The sequence below is a fragment of the Gekko japonicus genome, unplaced genomic scaffold, assembly GCF_001447785.1.
Source record: "Gekko japonicus isolate JY-2015 unplaced genomic scaffold, Gekko_japonicus_V1.1 scaffold487, whole genome shotgun sequence".
Lineage (NCBI taxonomy): Eukaryota > Metazoa > Chordata > Lepidosauria > Squamata > Gekkonidae > Gekko > Gekko japonicus.
Window position 1 is genome coordinate 869,676 of NW_015177021.1, and position 21,289 is coordinate 890,964.

The following is a 21,289-nucleotide window of genomic DNA, read 5'->3' on the forward strand; positions in this document are numbered from 1 at the left end:
TCTGACTTCAGATTTCTATCTCCTCCCCCTTTCCTTCTGGAGAGCAGTTGTAATTCTGAGTGATCTCCAGCCCCCACCTGGCAACAATGGTTCCCCAAGAGGGAATGGCTAGTTTGGAGGGTGGAGTCTATGGCAGTCTATCTGTCAGAGGTCCCACTCTTCCTGAAACCTCACCCTCTCCAGGCTCCATCCCTCAAATCTCCAGGAATTTCCCACTTGGAGTTGGCAACCCTATCTCCTTCCCAGCCAATCATCAAAGTACCTTTATTTCCCCCTCCAGCTTTCCATCTCCCCCCCACCTGCAGCCTCCACTGTACTCTGAAGCCCTGACTGCCACATCATATTGACTATCATGGGGTGGGGGGGCATCTCAGCAGGATATAAGGACACAGAGTCCACCATTTTCTCCAGGGGAACTGATCTCTGCCATCTGGAAAGCCTCTCCCTTCCATAGACTCTACTAGAAAATCTCCAGGAATCTCCCTAGCTGGAGTTGGCAACCCTATGACTGGCCCCAATGAGTTCCTCACAATGGCCTGCGAAGGGTTTCCTTCCTTTGAACCAAGCTTCTTTGCCCATTGTGGCGAAACGACCTCCAGTTTACAACTCAGCTGTTTGCCTCCCAGCCTTGTCCCATGGCCGTATCTCACTCCTTAGGTTCGCTGCCGCCACTCACTGAATTGTCACTGCCTTTTTAGAGGGACAGTGAGACCCCTCTGGCCGAATCTCCCTATTTGGAGATGGAATCCCCAATCTTTGGGGGATCCCTGGAAAGTTGGCAGCCCAAGGGTCTGGCCTTTCCTTGCTTCCCTGGGCTACCCCCTCCCTTTGTTATTGTGCAGAGCAGGGGAGACTATGTGGTCAGAGCACAACACAGATTATATTAGCCCAAATAAAAGATTTTATCTAAGTATTTACACAGTTATGGAGCACACACACACACACACTAAATAAATAAGGCACAGCTGTAGGAGGAAGCACACACTATGAACCAACATGGCATAAATATACAGGGGTTAAATGCCATCCTCTTTCCCAGCTGGGAATTGTAGTCCAGCAGATGAGGAAGCCCCATTCAACCCAGTGAATGATACTACTACAGGCCCCTCTCTGGAACTACAGCTCAATTAAACCTTATGGCGGAACATTTTAAACAAACACAGGTAACTGCCATTTCGTTACACCTACCAACAGCCACTGAGGGAAACGTTACTCCCACACAGGAGGAAAGCAGGAGAAGCGTCTTCGTCAAGAGAGCAAGCCAGGCAGAGTGGCTGAAGGGGGAGTGGGCGGGGGAAAGGAGCAGACCCAGCACCTAGCCAATGGCACACGAGTACTCTTGAGTGGTGGCTGATGGGCCAATGGCTGAGGGAGAGCATTTTACAGCTAATGGGAGTGCATGGAATGTTGCCACTTTAAAATAGCATTATTATATAGAGAGATAATCTATTAAAGCTGGAGTGTAGGATACTTATATATGATAGCCAGTCTGTCCTAAGCTAAGACCTGCTTAGCTTTAATAATGTAAAAGCATCATGTGCATTCTGACTATTCTCTGGCATGCAGCATTCTTCTGCTAGATGTAGTAAAATACACAATCTGCCAAATGATCAAAGAGCACTGGTTCTTCCCGACACTCAAACAAGGCAAGGAAGCAGCAGTAGTATACAGATTAATAAAGGAAGGATTTCCTATGAAAGGGCTGTTTTATGACTCCAGTCTGCAAAGGCTGCTTGTATGTATCCCTCACACAGGATAATTTTAGGATCTAGTAAATAGTTTCTAAAATACAAGATTCAACCCAGTAGCAAAGAGCGTAATATTGACACCCCCTTGGAACTTCAGGATTGAATCTTACCATTTCCAACATGGATATATAAAATCTGGAAAATATATAATAAAGAAGGAAAACATTCCTTCCTAATGAGGAAATATGGCAGAGAAGGAAAAAAAAACCCTGCTCGAAATAGTACATAAAAAGCCTGTCTTGCCACTTCCCAAAGAATCTGAGACACGTTCTAAAAAATATTGCTCACGATTTTAACATAATGAAGCTGGGTCTGCTTTCCCTTGAAAATTCCTGTATTTTATGATGAGGAAATTAAAATGCTATACAGGGCAAGGGTAGGACATGAATCTAAGTAGCTTTCAGTTCACTTTCAATATACCATCAAATGGGATTTGCAGTGTTTATATCTACCAGAATAGCATAATTGTTACATGATACTTGATGACAGCAGTGGAAGACGCAGCCACTGAATGAAGACTAAATTACTAACTGGTTCCTTCTGGCTGCTGCTCCTTTGAGGGTAAAGGGCTACTTCTGTGTCTATCAAATTTCATCTCCTGAGAGTACAAAAACAATAAAATTAACGTGATCTGTCATGCAACTGTGATAACAAAAAGTATTATTTGGAAGCTATTTATTTCATTTTAATTTGGTTCAGAGGAAATGTTTTCCCCTCAAGCTTTCTGCATGGCAGCCATTTTGCAAGCAATCAGAAGATACTGAATGGATAAAATAATGCATTTCTACATCTTTTCAGATGTTTCTTTTAAGTCAAAATGTACAGTGGCAGCACCATTTTATTTTCCTTCGAAACTTCAAAACTGCAAAGAAACCTGACAAGTGTTTGTAAAACACTGCACAAATAGTTTTTATGAAATCATGCATACAATTGCATTAAGATTGCTTTTTTTGCTTTGTTTTAGTAATGTTCACATTCGAAACATACAGGAGACAAAAAGATACAAAAGAACGGACGGAATCTGAATCCGAAAATATAAAGCAAAAAGAATGGGAGATTCCTGATGCATCAGTTTTGCTTTGAAAACTGCATTGGTGTTATTTTGATTACATGGATCATTTCCAATAGGGGTCCCTCATTGATACCAAGGTTTTGGGTTTGCTTGAAGGTACAAGGGATTCCGACTGTAAGTGAAACCCATTATCTTTCCCTGGGTGGCAAGGGCTATCCAAAAGCAAATTATTGATGGGGGTTATCCACTTCTGCCATCATGATGGCAACAACAGAGCCTCACAACTTCAATATTTCAGCCTTTGCTTCAGGCAAAAACAAAACTAAAAAACACTCCCTTGCTGCTTATTCTCCAGTCATCTAGTTACTAACCTGTCTCCAGGTATGACTGTAGAATAAGTAACCACCTGAATGACACTGGTGACCTAGACCCATTCTAGTACAACTTCCAGCTTGGATTTAGCACGGAAGACTGCATTTATGGCAAATTCAGAAGAGCTGCTCCTAGATGCAAGTTTGAGACATGCAACTTGTTAACCTGGTTGGGAGCTCTGCATGCATCACATTTTCACTTGATCACTACTCTGATGTTACAGAGATGCAAAACTTTCTGCCATTTTTAAAGTAGGGGGGAAAGCAGTATTTTGCTGCGACTTGGGGTGCTGGTGAGTTGATTAGAAATATAAAGCATGACTCAATTTTGTGATAAAAATAATTTTTCTATCCAACACAAGTTACTTATATCCTGCCAGATGCATTTCGAAGACATCCCTCTTCCATGTCTACATGGCAAACTACAGAAAGAAGCTGAGAACTTCTAGGAGGCTGAACAATTCTAATGGGCATACGTTCCCAATTAGAAGAAAATGATGGAGTAGACCCAAATGGATTGGACACCATGTGTATTAAACAATTCTCATAATATGCATAAACGGTGACCCTTCTTAACTTTTAACCTAAGTGCCAAGCTTATTAGCTTCAGGCAATCTTTTAGTTAGTTATTTCTGCCATATGTTCTCTCTCTCTGTACTTGGATCCAAGCTAATGTCATTTGGTAGGATAAACTATCAAAACCAGCTGAGTCTCCAGTAGATTCAGTAAGGAAATAAATATGTAACAGCCCAATTCTTGAGATCCATATGTCTCTGCTTACAAAGCAGAAGTCAGGCAATGTAAAGTAAATGACACCTGATGCTTCCTGCCTTAGCCTTGCTGTTTGAAAACACAGTTCTCTGGCCCAAATGTAAGTGGTCAGCAGGAAATGTAAACAACCCGACTACTGCATTAGTCATATGAAAGACCCCAGCTGTGAATTTTGATACCTTCTAGATCCAAAATGGTATTACATCTGGACTTTATTTTCAATAGTTCTTCTACAGAGACATTCTTCTTTTTCATATGGAGAAAACAGAGATTGAGGGCCAGTTCTCACATGACGACTGCCAAGGCGAAGCTAGTGGAAATTTTCCTGGTAGGAACAACTCCATGCAGTGGTATTAATAGTTGAAAGTGGTTCATAGAGTGAATTATCCACATTGCACATGGAGTTTTCACGTCACCTCAGGAATCCAAGGCATGACCATTCCAAAGCTTCTTTAGCAGCTTCCATGAAGGAACCATAACATGGTTTCTAGAGGTTAGCACACACACCCTGCCCCTGGTTGTATAGAAGTAATAATACCACCCAATCTTACAGAGTTTCCAGATAGACAAAGGGATATGTTCTTTGACCTCATTGTAAAAAAGTATTAAGAACTGCCATTAAATACGAATGCTTAAAAATATGGCCCTGTATATATCTTGTGAATAATAATTGTGTGCCATCAAGCTGCAACCAACTCATGGGAACCCGAGGATCATGGGGTCTTCAAGGCAAGATATGAGCAGAAGTGGTTTGCCATGGCCTTCCTCTTCTTCATCTTCCCTGGTGGTCTCCCACCCAAGTACTAAGTGTGGCTGACCCAATACATAGATGATTTAAAAACTTAGAGGAATACTATTATTCGTGAACACTACCGTCAAGAAACAAAAAAGCAGAAATATTGTAACTCACCTCCTCCACAAGACTCAGAGCATTCTGTGAAACCTTCATACTCCCAATCATAGAGTTCGTCAAAATTTTGTGAGCCGCCATACAAGAGATCAGTCTCTTCGGGACTATATTCGCCAGTGTCGCCATTGCAAGGACCACCATAACAAGCTCGTTCTGAGACTGGCTTGGACCCTTCACATTCATCAATGGGCAAATCAGCTACAGACTGAGAAAAAGAGAGTAGCACCTGGCACTTTACCAAACGCACTTGGATGCCCACCCCACAGGTCACGCTGCAGGCAGACCAGGGCTCGGGAATGAACCTACGGCAAAGCCAAAAACAGAGAAAAAAATAAGAACCATCTTCCTCTCTTTCAGCCTCATTTATAAGAGTATTAGAATTACTGGTGCTTTTGCAATAGATGGAAAGCTTTAATGTGATTCATACATCAGTCAAGATTCCTTGATTACAGACAAGTCTGAAAAATCAATGTTTATCTCTCACCCTTACAATTTGGGACATGAAATCCACCTGAAAAAGCCGTACATGTACATGTATAACTTGGACTCAGTTTTGCAACAGTGGATAACTTGCAGCTGATTGTATGAATTGCTTCCAATGGGAAAAAACCTGTATTTGAGTTAATACTGGGTATATGAAAGGTTTATGATGTTTGATCAATAACTGTTTCACTCATGCAATTCAGCATGATATTCCAGTCTTCAGGCAATGAACACATATGTGAGAATCAGATTATGTGAGAATCAGACTATGGCCGAGTTCAGACTGGCAGTTTGCCCCGATATACACACATTTCAGAAACGTTCCACAACCGGATTAAATGGGACGTTCACACAGGCACATCTGTCAGGCGTTCCCCACCCATACTCAACCCGTCTTGTAACGCTTGGCTCCCGGGTTTAAAAGATACCGGGTGAAAGTGGTAGCAAACCCTGGAAAGTGCGATTATCCCGCATCCATCCCGCACCAACAAAGTGTGAATGCCAAAAGCGGCCTTGCAGCCGTGCCTCTAGGCCAACAGTGTGAACGCTCCCTTGCGCCTCCTCCCGGCATGCTCCCGCATCAGACACTGCAGTGTGAACGGGAAAACCCGGAACAATTTGTTCTGGCTCTTTTTTGCCACGACTCCCTCCCACTTCTGAACTCAGCCTGTATGTGGTATGTACAACAGTTCCTTCCCATTTCTTGCATGCAACACCTCCAGCTAGCTACTGATATACAGAATCACTTATACAGAAATTACATCTCAGTACTGAAAATAAAAGCCTTGCTCCTTAGTCCAAGAAAATGTAAGCGATGACCTTAAGGTAAGCCCAGGTAAAATAAGTCTATTATTTCATGCATTCTTCTGATATGTGTTACTCCCAGACATGATGCTTTGTGTCAATGGAGGTAAGGTATTATATATACAGAAGCATATACAAGTTAATTCTGAACAAAATGATCTTACTGTTAATAAGCAGGAAATGATCATACAACACACCTTGTTAAACAAAATTATGGAAATGTTCAAAACCCCACATGCTCTCTAGGAGAGGAAAACAGAGAAATGTATAACTTGTAAGGAAACTCTTCCAGAGTCTGCTTCTTAAACTATACTTTATTCATTACTAATCATTTCACCGTGCACAGCAATTCATAACCAAAATTCAGGAAATAACATCAGGAAGTTATATTTTTCTGCTTCCTAAACAGATATTTTGCATGTAGAGTTATGAGCCTAGCAGGGTAGGTTTATGCTATGTAATAACATGCTTCAAATGCATAAAGGGAGCTGGTTTGGGCTGAGAGCAATAAAACATACAAGGTTGCCATTAGAAAGTCAACATTTACTAATAGCAACCATATTTTCAAATTTGGCAATAGTGCTGCTCTGTACTGTTTAAGAAAGAACAGAAATGTACCAGTTATTTTACATACAATTCCAACTCAGCCATCAAGTAAGCATTACTCTTTTGAATTACTGTGCAATACTTTTATCCATAGCATCCAAAGCAAAAGAACAATAAGCACAATGCGACCTTATTGATCTATATGAAGTAAAGTACATTGGATAATTAGAGAAATGGATAAATGGGCAATGTCCATATCATGCAAATTTTGATAATTGAGATTAATATAATTGGGATTCTTCACACTGAAACAAATCAACATGAGAATATTAGGCAGACGAAGGCCACAGTGTTTTGGTGTTGTTTCAAGATTATGAATTCTTGACCTCTGTACTGAAAATGCAAAGCATTCCTTCTCACTGTCATTAGCTCTATTGGAGATGGTGATCGCAAGAGATTCTTGACCTGGATTCCCAGTCACAGACAAGAAAGTTACCCTTAGGTTATTTCAGTTTTATTCTACTGTTGACATAATTACAATTGTTGTACAAATTAGATTCCATGTCAAAAATGAAGTCAAATGAGGAGGAAGAGCTATGTTTTATTTCAATTAACAGAAAAACAATTCGACCAAATAGTCCATCCAAATTTGACTACTTTATTCTCAGCATATTCAGGAAATATGCTTCAATTAATAGGAAAACAATTACACCAAATAACTCATCGAAAATTGACAACTTTCTTCTTTTTCTTCTTCATCTTCTTCTTGAACCTATTCTGAACATATTCAGGAAATACACGATATTTTATACATGGACTGACATCATCAAGAAAACAATATTCAAACAGCATAATTGGTTACAAAAGACAGTGGTAATTGTCCTCTGATTGGCCAGATATAAAGAAACATATATCTACGTCAAACTAAGTGAAACCTAAGTGTTTACTTAACCTAATCTAAATGATAATGGGCAAGGATTCTTCATATGAGACTAAAATCTTATCTGACCCAGACATTGAAAGGTTTTCCCTAAGAAATACAGAATCATCTAACATCCTAATAAAATATTACTTAAAGAATAAATCTATAAAAACCAGGGAAATATGAATATGAACAATCAAGAAGAAAAACACCTATATATAAAAATCTTTATATTCCCATTCATATTACACAATCAAGACAGTAACTCAGGGATGACCCAGATTCAGCATCTACAACTGAAAAAATTACAGAGATTAGGTTTCTTGTTACTCTCAGTGACTATGCCATGGAGTAGATGGTCACAGAACCTACCAGGGGGGAGGCAATCCTGGACTTGGTCCTAAGTTATGCCCAAGACCTGGTGAAAGATGTAAACATGATAGCACCAGTTGGGAACAGTGCCCATAATGCTATTAAGTTTAACATTAATGTAAATAGGGAGTTGCCCAAAAAGACCAACACAACCACATTTAATTTTAGAAGGGGCCTGGTGAAGAAGAATCTGAAAAGAAAGGTAAGGAGGGTCACATCCCTTCAGAAACCTTGGAGACTTTTTAAAACTGCAATACTGGAAGCTCAGATAAAATGGGTACCACAGGTTAGGAAAGGTACAAATAGGCATTAAAAAGGCCTGCAGAGTTAACAAAGTAATGGAAGCAGTAAAAGGTAAGAAGGATTCCTTTAAGCAGTGGAAGGCTAGTCTGAGTGAGGTAAATAAAAAGGTGCACAGGCTTTGGCAAGTCGGTGACCAGACAGGGAAAAAGTATGAGGAAAATACTGCAAAAAACAAAAAGACCAACAATAAAAATTTCTTCAAATACATTAACAGGAAACAGAGAGTGAATATAAATGGGCAGTTTTCATGTGGAAGGTGGTAAGCAGTGGGGTACCACAGGGCTTGGTACTAGGTTTGGTGCTTTTTAACTTGTGGACAAATTAAAAACTGATAGGTAGATCCAAGAGTTCTAAAACAACTCAAATGTGAACTTGTGGGTAGATCTCCTGATAGAAATATGCAGACTATCACTAAAATCTGCCTCCATTCCCAAGGACTGTAAAGTAGCTAATGTAACTCCTATCTTTTAAAAAAAGTTTCAGAGGACATCCAGGACATTACAGGCTGGTCAGTTTAATGTTGATACCAGTTAAGTTGGTGGAATCCGTTATCAAAGATAGAATCAGTAGGCACATTGATGAACAAAAGCTATTGAGGAAGAATCAGAATGGATTCTGTAAGAGAAGATCTTGTCTCACTATCCTTTTAGAGGTTTTTGAGGGGGTGAACAAACATGTGGACAAGGGTGAGTCAGTAGATGTTGTTTACCTAGACTTCAAAAAAGTTTCTGATGAAGTTCCTCATCAAAGGTCCTTTCCGCATTTGGATCTCATCCCTGGTTTTATCAGAGTTCAACTCGCAACACAATACCTTACATTTATCCCTGGTTATAACTGGATCCGTTTATCCCGGGACAAGTGTGGGACAAAACTGGGGTGACCTCAGTGTAATGTGGAAACAAAAAGTACCCCGAGATAATTACAGGGGTGAACTCGAGTGTACTGTGGAATGTAAGTTCGGGGGTAGGGTTGAACCAGGATTTAAGGTCTAGTGTGGAAAGGACCAAAGCATCCTAAATAAACTCAGCATTCATGGGATAAGAGAACAAGTCCTCTTGTTGATTAAAAAATGGTTTAATTAACAGGAAACAGAGAGTGAGTATAAATGGGCAGTTTTCATAGTGGAAGGTGGTAAGCAGTGGGGTACCACAGGGCTTTGTACTGGGTTTGGTGCTTTTTAACTTGTGGAGTAAGCAGGGAAGTGGCCCCATAATCTATGGTGCAGCCTCATTTGGAATACTGTGTACAATTCTGGTCACTGTACCTCAAAAAAGATACTAGAGCAATGGAAAAGGCACAGAAAAGTGCACTTAAAACAATTAAGGGGACGGAACACTTTCCCTATAAAGAAAGGGCTTTTTAGCTTGGAGAAATGACAATTGAGGGGTGACATGACAGAGATAGAGAAGGCAGAGAAAGAAGTACTTTTCTCCCTTTCTCACAATACAAGAACTTATGGGTACTCAATGAAATTAAGGAGCAGTAGGCTTAGAACAGATAAAAGGAAGTACTCCTTCACCCAAAGAGTAATTAACACATGGAATTCACTGCCACAGGAAGTGGTGGCAGCTACAACACAGACAGCTTCAAGAGGGGTTTGGATAAACATATGGAGTGGAGGTCCATCAGTGGTGTTAACCACAATGTATAGATGGAACACTTGCTCTGAATTCTTGGAACTTGGGGGACAACAGTAAGAGGGCTTCTGGAGTTCTGGCCCCAATGGTGGACCTCCTATGGCACCTGGGTTTTGGCCCCTTTGTGACACAGAGTGTTGGACTGGATGGGCCATTGGCCTGATCCAACATGGCTTCTCTTTTATTCTTAACTGTAGCCAATGCTTAAGACAAAAAAACCTGATAAAAAGTTAGAAAACAGAATGCCTGCCTCTAACAACTGGGTATTGCTCTTTTTAACTGTATCAATTTTAACTCATTTATTATGTAGCAAAAAACGCCTCCCACCTTTAATATATCATGCAATGATGTCCTTCAAGATTCACATACACACATTCGTTCATAGACTCTGAAGTGCGAAAAAAGATGACGAATACCTAATCAATCTCTCTTTGGAGGATGCAGTCTAAATGTTCTATGGCTTGCATACCTCAAGCCATCATTATTATTATTATTATTATTATCATCATCATCTGAAAGACAAAATGGATTACTATATGTTTACCTGGAGTCCTCAATGCTCAGTAGGGTTAGCAGTGTTTTGTTATTTTTGCCATCCTCAGGAACGCTGAGATATGCTTACAGTGTAGTCCTAAGGAGAGTTACTCCCCTCTAAGTCCTTTTACTTCAATGGACTGAGAAGGGTGCGACTCTGCTTAGAAATGTACTATTATTCATGTTTCCCGATGGGAAACTGAGTAAGATTGTGAGTTGACTCAGACAGATGATAGCTAAGGTCAAACTAGTTACTATGTGCAGTTGCATATAACTTCCCCTGTCCCACATGGTTTTAACCAAAAGCAACTTAAGAGACTGAATTTAAGCAGAAAAGTCACAGGAAGTGAGGAGCTGCTTAATTCTTTCCTTTTCAGCCATTTCCCCCACCCAGAATCTGCCTTTCTTAGCTGTTGTTCAGCACATGGGAAAAAGACAGTAAATTTAGAAATACTGGGCAAGAACATTATTTAAAAAATACCAGTGGTGCTGTGTACCTGCGTGGTCAGAAGCACTTGTGATGTTATTATGAAATACATAATAAAATAAAAATCAACGCTCTTAAATCGTGCTACTTTTTCAAATTTATTCTTGAATGTATCCAAAAGCTAGGGAAATAAACAAGCTCCTTGCATTCCGTAAAGTTTAGCAGCAACAACAGGATTGCAAGAAGCATTTGCTAACTGTACGCCTTTGGTTGGCAGAGTGTCCTTCAGGATGTGTTTGGATTTTTTAAAATTAAATTGTTTGGTACAAATGAAGTCACTTGCCAACTCAGGGGTGTGGGGGGAGGTAGTTGTGAATTTCCTGCATTGTGCAGGGGATTGGACTAGATGACCCTAGAGGTCCCTTCCAACTCTATGAGTCTATGATTCTAGGATGTATTATGGGGAAAGGAAGAAAGGAAAAAAAGACAAGCAGTATATTAGCCCTGAACAGAAAAGATGAATTACAATGCCCCTTAAACTGGAATGTATTAAACACACTCTGTATCAAACTGCTCACGTGGTCTCCTCTTTGACAGAGAAGGCATTTAAATCTTGGTGTGACTTGTGCCTATGTTTCCCCCAAATGCAGAATCTTTAAATGCCGCTCCTGGATTTAAGTTTATGTGATAATTATCAGAAAGGTTACTTACTACATTATGGAATTCCTTCAACAATAACATTTATGTTACTGCAACTTTTCTTAATAAGAGCTTAATAAAAGCTAGCATGTAGTCTCACTAACAATGAAAATGTCCACAGAACACACACCCAGCCCTGCCTTTAGCATATACGAGTATCCTAAAGGAGATGTTCACTACTGCTATTTAAAGCAAGATGCATTATTTGAATAGAAAGTGTATTTCTTGAATAGGCTTATGTTGCTTGCCATTTTATAAATACTGCCTGTACACCAAGAAGAATGGAATAAAGGTGGTTTTATAATCCTTTTCAGTTTTGACTGTCCTTATACTGTATGCCTGGAATGCAAAGGAAATTATAGAGTCTGGCTGTGGGGAATGTAAACCAGGTCTGTACAACATACGTCTCTGAGTTGAACGTAGCGTGGCAACTTTGCCTGGTAACTTACTAGGGTTTTCATAGATGGCCTAGAACTTTAAAAAATGGAACAGGGTTATCAAACATCCAGCCCGTTACAATATATGGTTGGTTGACTAGGCTAGACCTAGTATACAAGCCTAAGCTACACACAGTCTATATTACAGGCAACAGGCTTACCCTCAGAATGAATCTGGGAAGAAAAGTTGGAATAAGCTATACTATACTCTGGGTTCCTGTACCTTTTATAGCACCCACCAGTTCAAACAATCAAAACCAGATGGTACATTCCTCACAGGATTGTACCACCAAAGAATGTAGGGATGACATGTTCTAATACTGCCTGATATAAAAACTTCCCTATGTAGTTCCTTTGCTGTATAAGCACACATTTCATCCAGCCAAGCATTCTTATTCCAGCTGCCACAGAAAACTCACAAATGATGTTCCCATTTTGCTATCATGGCCTACACATCCTCCATGATTTGGCATAATTTTTTTAAAAAACAAACAAACAACACAAGTGGCCACTGCCATATTCTAGTATACCGAATTCTATTTCGAGCCTTGTGAGATGAAGGATTTCATTTTGTCTATCCTGCTGGCAATGCTCGCTCTAAGCTGTGGAGTCTTGTGAGCAAAAATCCTACTTTGTGAGCTACTGGCATTAAAGCTGTGGGCAAGTGATTTGGCTACTGCATAAATTAGTTTGCTCTGGAGCAATCCTTCCTGAGCTAAGACAAAAATGTGTGAGCTGGAGGCTAAAAAACTGTGAACTAGCTCACACTAACTCAGCTTAGAGGGAACACTGCCTGCTGGTAAGATTCATTGGATAAATGTACCATTTAATACTGTGTATATGTTTGTGTGAGAGAACAAATATTGCCTTTACTCACTTTCACAACAATGCTCATATTTTTATAATTCTTTATCCCATCTCTTCATCGGTTGTCCTCTGTCACAATACATTTGGATTCAAATGTATTTGCAGTAAATACAGCAATCTCAACGATTCTGAATTGTCAAGTGACTTCATTTATACCAAACAATTTAATAAAAAAACACCCAAACACAATACAGAAAATTGCTATACGCAAGCACAAGTAATAGCATGGCAGGCATTACGGATCATGAGGGATCCTCTTCTATAACAGCAAAGCTTTCCATGAACTGCCAAAGTGTTTGTTATTCTTGGGATGGATTCTAGAGGAATCACTGCCAGATAAACTGAGATATGTCTCTCTGGATCATGGCCAATGCAAGAAAAACTACATCTAAAAAACATTCAAATGATTTGTGGATAGACACATAGACATATTAAACCGATTTCCAGTGAAAGTAGCCTTCTTTTTTTTAACTTCCCTAGTTGCAGAGTGTAATGCCACATAGACTTTAGGGGTGTGCATTCGGGTCTACCCAAGCCAAGAATGGTTTATTTAATTAATTAATTTATTTATTTTATTTAAATTTTTTCCCCACCCTCCCCACGAATGGGCTCAGGTTGGCTAACAAACAGGGGCACCATGTGCCAATACATAAAAACTGAATAAAACAGGATAAAACAGAATAAATGACCAAAAATTACATAAAGTGCTCAATGTTGTTACTCTTGAATGAAGACAAGATGGTGTCCAGTAGATGTTGCCTCCATCCCAGTACCATGGTACCGATCTGCCGCGCCACTGAAGTCCGATCGTCATAGGGCCGCTCCGTTCCCAGTTATCAGCTGGGCTCATTGGTAGTGGTAGTAGTGGTAGTAGTGGCGGCTCCTAGTCGAAAACCAGGCTGCAGGCAAAGAAAGCCCAGGAGGCTCTCCTGTGCTGCTGGGATCATTGTGCTCCACGTGGCTTCTGCAGCCCAGTTTAAGATCCTTTCCCCATTTGCCTGCCACTCCAGATTTCCTTACTGCTTGAGTTGAGTCCACGGCAAAACAGCATCTAAATAACCCGGGGCAACAGTGGGCTGAAACCCAGCTGGCCACTGATGGGAAATAATGTAATGCAGAATGGGGGAAAAAAACCAGAATAAAAAGAAGGTTGAACTCGATTTTAGTGCAGAATGGGGAAAAACCTGGATTAAAAAGAAGGTTGAATTTTAGTGCAGAATTGCTTGGAGAACACCGCGGTGAACATGGATTAAAAGGAGAGTGCAGAAAGGGCCTAAACTGGACTGCAGGAGAAGTGAGCCCAGCCAGGATCTCCTCTGCCGTGTGGAGCAACGTGCTCCATGTGGCACAGCACCTCCTGGAGCTCCCTTCTCCTGCAGCCTGGGAGAAGAAAACCCAGCCCGGACTGGATGCAGCCACGGGGATCAGATTGTGCTAGATTTTTTTTTTTAACCACTATTTATCTTTTCGGGTCTATTGGACCAGAAAAAATTTGAGATTTCTAAAAAAACCCCAGATCTGAATACCGTACTGGTATTGAAATTCGGGATTTTTAGGAAATCGTGAAAAAATTTTCAGGTCCAATAGACCTGAACTGAAAAATACCGGTTAAACTATTTTTGCACACCCCTAATAATCTTTCCTTTTGAAGTGAAATTTTTGCCCAATTGTTTTATACACTCGGCTCTCTTCAGACAGGAAGGGCTGAGTTCTTTTAAGTTATGAAAATGAATATGCTTCAGATTCAACATGTTTGTGGTTAAAAATATGGTTCCTCAGATAAAGATCACTTCCTTTATAAAAACAACATAATGGACTCTGTTTTAAACAGATATCAGTGGTGAGAATGTCCACATTTGGTTTTGGCACAGAACAATCACATTCACTTATCTTTAAAATTCTCTAGAGCAAAGCAGAGCAGTATAGACTCAGAGTTTTGGGAAAGCAGAGGCAAGAGGAAATTGACAAGCCAAAAAGAAACAAGCACAGATCCAATGCCCCGTTCAGGGCTGACACTGATCCAATGCCCCGTCCATTCAGATTTTTTTCCAATTATTTCACTGGCCAATGGACCACAACTAGAAATTATGCATATAAAACAGCTCGATAGAATACAGAATGAAAACTAGAGGCAGCTAAGAACTTTTAAAGAATATCCAAAGAATATCCATGTCATATCAGATCCCCAGAGAGCTCTTGCACCCCTCAAGGTGCTTTAGCCAACTTCAAACCGGCTCTCTGTTTTCCTCTTTCTGTCTCTTCCAACATTTCAGATTGTATTTTCTTTTCGCACACATACACACACAAAGGGCTCTTCAGCATTCTCATTTTTGTTGCTTGTATGTCCCTATTGCTCTGGATTCTCCCCCCTTTTCTGCATGTGTTTTCTCCCTCTAGTGGTCAATTCAATATTACATTGCTTTATATCCGGCACATCTCCCTGCAGGTTTTTATGCTGGACATACAATACAATATCAAATCGACCAATAGAGAGGAAAAAATGGGCAGAAAAGAAAACAACAATAACAATAAAGCACTAGGGACACACAAGAGAAGAAAATGAGAATGTGGGAGACCCCAAAGTGCCCACCCGTTTTAGTTGAGAGGTGTGTCACCTGCTCCAGTTCTTGATGGCTGCTTGCTCAGATTCATTAAGGTCCCCTGAGGGACATCCACATTAGATAAGAAAAACATTCCTTTTATCATGTGATGAGAGACCTCAAGGATCAGAACCCTAGTTTGTTACAATACTCCATGGTTATAATTTAAATAATTGCAAAAAAAGGCTAGGTTTTGGATCCTTGCAATGATGATCCTATAGCTCCGTTTACAAGAGGGTGAATACAAACTGAATGCACAGAGTATTTTTACATACACTGCCTAAAGCAGGTGTTTTCAAAGTGGTTTCAGTTCTTGAAAGTCTTAGAAACTTATCAGTGGTTCCTTGATCGGCAATGGTACCAACTGGAGAAAGTGGGACAATAATAGTGAAAGTGGGAGGATCTTTTGCTCTAGTAGGAGCCTTGGGAAAAGCTTCCTTCTGAGAGCTTTGTGTGCAGCTGCATGTGGTAGAATGGGGGAGGAGCACACATCCTTCAGGGACAAAAAGGTGGCAGGACAAGGCTGCAGTAGAAAGTGGGGCCTTGTATCACTTTTACCTTTTTGGAAAAAGCACTTGAGCCCTCCTGGCTTTGCAAACAACTTTTCTGGAAGTCAAAAAGAAACAAAACATTTTTTAAAGCTACACAGGCATGGTGGGTAGAAGCATGAGTGACACCAGGTGTAATGTATTGAAAGACTTACATGAATTGCCTCATTGACCCCCCATGTAAAGCTTCAAGCCAAGCCACGGCTCCTCCGAACGAACTTCCTATTTGTCGCTCTGTAGCAGCGACCAATCAGAACTATCCCTGTTCCCTGCGAGGGAAAGACTCTCATTGGTCCTTATCCAAACAACCTCATTGGTTGATTATTGTAAATAGGCGTGGCTATGTTAGCCCGGGAATGTTTAAAAGGAGCCTTGCTCCCAGTGTTAATCTGTTCTGGTTATGAATGCGTTTAAGTGCTTGTTCGTTACTTCAATAAAGCTGATTCACTTTGCTGAAATCACTCTCCGGATCTTTGTTAGCGGCGATCTAACACCAGGCATCTCTATCAAATTAGAATTGGAACAGGGGGAGGTTTAGACTATTACCCCATGAACCAAACTAGATCTGATGGTAGACAGGCAGGTGCCACCACCAAAAATGAAAACTGCCTACCTTTTTCCGCTGTCCATTTCCTTTCACTTCTAGAAGAACTTAACTGTGTCCTGATATCATGTTTTGTTTTTATCTGCCCAACCAATAAGGAGGAGGGTGGGGAAATGTGTCAGGACACAGTTTAAACACTACTAAATATCATGGAGAGTAAGGGAGAGATAGAAAATAGGGATGACAGTTGTTGGTGACAGCCATTCGCTTGCCATCACATCAAATTTGGCCCCAGGATACTATGAAAAACTGTGTTACAGTAAGCTGCCACTAACAGCAGTGACCCAGGAACAAACAAGTGTATACTGAACAGAGCAATGTGGTGTGGAATGCAACAACAGGGAATGATAAAGTTAATGGTGGGATTAGATCTTATATATATTTTAATGTTTTGTGATAACCATGAAATACTCACTTCTGTAAAAAATTATAAATTATATAAAAGAGTACTTTCTTATCTCTGGGAAAGTATCCCCTCTGACCCTTTCAGCAGAAAATATGAAGAAAGTACATCTAAACGCCTGGCTTAATATTTAGCAGAGCTCTCTGGGTGATGCTAGTCCAGTGGCCTTTCTACAGATATGTCATTCCCTGTGGGTTCTGCTCAAAGAGATGCATGCCAGGAATTTCCGTTATTGAATCAGCCCCGTCACTTACCCTATGCCATCTGGTATCCAGATATCACATTTTGCCCTTTCTTGTTTTTCTGTTTTTATGGCTCACACCAGGTTATTTATTGCAAAATCTTAAAAGCTGGCTATCGTGTTAACATACAAAAGTGTTTTTCAAGAGTTACAAAGTGAAAGCTTTTAAACACCTTCCCTTCCCTTCCCCCACCCTCACCCCTGCAGACTCATCAACAAAACAAATCAGATGGAAACTAATACAGCCCACACTTTCCCCTGTTTTGATGGCTAGTGCTTCTGATTACTGTTTAATCAGCACAACGAAAAAATGGTGCATAAGAATATGCCAGAGGGACAGGAAAATAATAATTCTCCTTTGCATACTATATATATTTTTTTAAAACATCGTGTCATCAAAGTGGCAAGAAAAGCCATCAGGAAATCAAAGTTTACTAGAGTATTCTACACAATGGTGAATTAATTCTTTACTCTTTATTCTTAAAATCACGTTTTGTACTGGGAGATAGAATCTCAGGGATCATAATTCCTAACCAAAACTGTGTGCATGTTTCCTCAATGAATCTGATATTTTTTCTTTTATAGTAATGAGAATATAAAAAAAAACCCTGCAATCTAATCAGGAGCAGATGTACTTCTGGGTTTAATCTTTCAAGTCCCCTGACTGTGTGATAGGCTACCTATTGCATTGGCATGCAGTCTACACCTGATATCACATTAGTGAAACAAGCAGCACATACTTCTAATTGAAACTACAATCCGAATGCATGTATTTGTCTATATTTTCTCCCCAAGATGACATTTGATCAAGAAGTCTATTGGCTGCTTAATATATAAAAAGGACTAAGAGATGGGGTTTCTTTTTTAGACATGCTTCAATCGTCACTAAAAATGTTCCTAAGTAGGATATTTCCATCTTGGCAATCCAGAGCTCAAAGGAGGTTTTAACACGAACCTTGAACATGCCGCTCTGTCTCATATCTAAGAGTGACTGGCAATAAAACTGGCCCTTAATTCAGCTGTTTTACCCAAAGATCATATTCCTGATCATTCGCATATGGTTCTATTGCCCTTGGAATCTTAGAAGGGAGTTAAAGGTGACAACAACACATGCTCTTCTAACGAGCTGTTGTACTCCAAAATATTACTACTCCCATTTTACAGATGGGGAAATGACTTTGTAAATGGAACAGATACATTGAGAAACATTTTTTTAAAATCCTTTTCCATCTTCCAGTCTAAAGTGTCCTATTTTTATTCCATGGATCATGTGATTCTGGCATTTTATCCCAAACATTTTATAATTATCATAACTCTGAGGATGCCAGTCACAGCTACTGGTGAAACGTCAGGTTCTACAATGCCAAGACCACGGCCACACAACCCAGAAAATCTACAGCAACTAGTTTTATAATTATATTCCATATTTCCCATATTATCCCAGAGCCCTTGCAAAAATCCAGCTATGTTTCGATTTACAAAACTCTTCCACTAACATTTGAAAGAGAACACAATAACTATACAAAGCACATTAGGGGCTTTCTAGTGTAATGTCAAAATGTCAAAATTAATTCTCAACATTTAGATCTATTTTGTCAATAAGGGTATGATCAGGCGTCCTTCTGGAGCTGTGGCTCCTTCTGGCTTAGTTTTTCAGTACTTTCCAGCAGAAATGTGGGCTATGTTTCAAATCACCCCATTTCAATGTAAGCAATGTGATCCCTATTTGACACATATGTTGACAATACTTAAAAGTTGAAGGGTAATTATAATTTGTTAAATACATATTTAGAAAAGTGGTTTAATGGTGGAGAAAAAGCTGCAAGAATCCATAAACTGAGCATCCAAATGTAAAATAAATAAAAACAGATTCAGTTGCATTTCTGGCACTTCCCTATATAAAACTAAATATAAATATGAAGTATATAATAGCAGTGAAACCACTTCATCGTAACATTCAACAGCTGACAATTTTATGTGTGCATGTGTGTTTATGTATATAAACTCATGAGTATTTACATATTATGCATATAGAAAATATACACATATATTATCTAGAGTATAATACTGTGCTTTCCTTACTGTACCCCACTGCTGCAATTATTATAACCCACTGGATTACACCAGTGTGTTTCTAACTGTATCAAAAATAAGCTTTATGAGACAAAATAAATAAATAAAAAATTGGGAGGGGCTATGGCTCAGTGGAAGAGCCCCTGCTTTACATGCAAAAGGTCCCAGGTTCAATCCTTGGCATCTCCAGCTGACATACCTCAACCTGAGACCCTGCCAGTCCGAGCAGACAATACTGACTGTGACATACCAATGGTCTAATTCAGTATAAAGCAGCTCCATGTGTTCCATATATGTTCATATGATTTCAGCTTCAATAAAAAGCCACACATTTAATCTCCCTGGGGAATTTTATTACAATTAAGACTACACACATACAAGGATGTAACTTTGCTTAGGACTGTACTGTTAACCACACTTCCTCTCCCTGCCTCCACCATCTGTGTAACACCTGAAGTCTTCTTAAAGACTTCACTTAGGGTTGCTAACTCCAGCTTTGGAAACATCTGGAGATTTGGGGGTGGTTCCTGGGCAGGGTGGAGTTTGGAGAAGGAAGGGAACACAGCAGAGAAGTGATGCCATAGAGTATACTCGCCAAAGCTGTCATTTCCTACAGGGGAACTGGTCTCTGTAGTCCGTAGATCTGTTGTAATGCCAGCAGTACTTCAGAACTCAGCTGGAGGTTGGCAACCTTACGCTTACATTTACCATTCCATTTACCCAGTAATTTCCTTTTGATGTGTATTTCATTATGCAGAAGATTGTACTTATTCAATGCATTACAAAACATAACTCAATTTCATCTGAATGATCGGTATTTTTAAAGGCTTCCCATTGTCTCACATTTACTGATGCATTAATACTGTCAGGGCACAACCTGGATAGCTCAGGCAAGCCCAGACACATCAGCTCTCGTAAGCTAAGCAGGGCCAACCCTGGCAAGTACCTGGATGGGAGACCTCCAAGGAATACCAGGGCCATGACGCAGAGGCAGGCAATAGCGAGCCACCTCTCTGAATGCCCCTTGCCTCCAAGCTCCACTAGGGGTCACCAGAAAGCCATTACTTCCTGGCATGTGTGCACACACACATACTTACACACAAGCAAAAAAAAACCCCAACCCACCAACTGTCAGAGTACATACACACTTCCTTCCAGATGAGGAAAGAACATCCTTCAGACTAATTTGCAGCTCTAACTGGCTTTTCTGACCAACTTACAAATGTCAGATTGAACAAGCTGAATTTCATTCTGCCACTCTTGGAATGAAAGATCCAGCCCCATGAGGAAATCCTAAGGTACTGTTCCCCCCACCCATAACTTTCCTTTTCCTCACTTGTAATACCTTGTCTGGCTTAGATGCTAAATGAATAGTAACAAATAATAGGCGGTGATCCATGAAAATTCACAAATGTATTCTTTAGACTGACACCCATTCCTATTCAAGCCCCTCCCCTTCATACAAACCATTCAACACCATGCCAAGAAATAATTTTACGTGGGTTTGTACTGCTTCACAGGGAGCTCAGAAATCAAATAATGTTATTCACTCTTCAATTTGCTAAATAAAATGGTGCCTCCCAGTCAAACAGAGGTATAAGTCTTGCTGTTTGAGTGAGCCACGAATACATTTCAACAGCTGATCAGAAAAACTATTTCTAATCATCAGTGGAGTAAAAATTTTAAATAGTTTCCTGGAGTGGTCATGGAAGCTAAGGACCTCACTGGTTTTAAAACAGAGCTGGACAAATTTATGGGGTGTACTATATGATGCCTTTAACTCTGATGGCTCAGAGTTGTTACCGGGAGGAAAGACTTTTTCCTCCCAGGATATTTAAGTTTTTATTTTTCCGCCAGCAGAGGAATCTGAGAATCACCAACACGAGAGATGAGATTTTGGACTAAGTGAGCTGGTACTTATACAGTAATAGAAATCTCTCTGGCAGAGTTTTCGTTAATATAGTCCCTACCACTATG

The 21,289-nt window shown here is 40.1% G+C and overlaps 1 protein-coding gene across 1 annotated transcript in view; it reads right to left on the reverse strand.

Moving 5' to 3' along the window:
- ADAMTSL1 (ADAMTS like 1) overlaps positions 1-21,289 on the reverse strand; it is a gene marked incomplete at its 5' end in the record, with an annotated part of 302,880 nt that overhangs the window by 105,088 nt on the left and 176,503 nt on the right. The window contains one exon of the mRNA XM_015427776.1: positions 4,813-5,114. Coding sequence (XP_015283262.1) covers positions 4,813-5,114 — 302 coding nt within the window. The remainder of the gene's footprint in view (positions 1-4,812; positions 5,115-21,289) is intronic.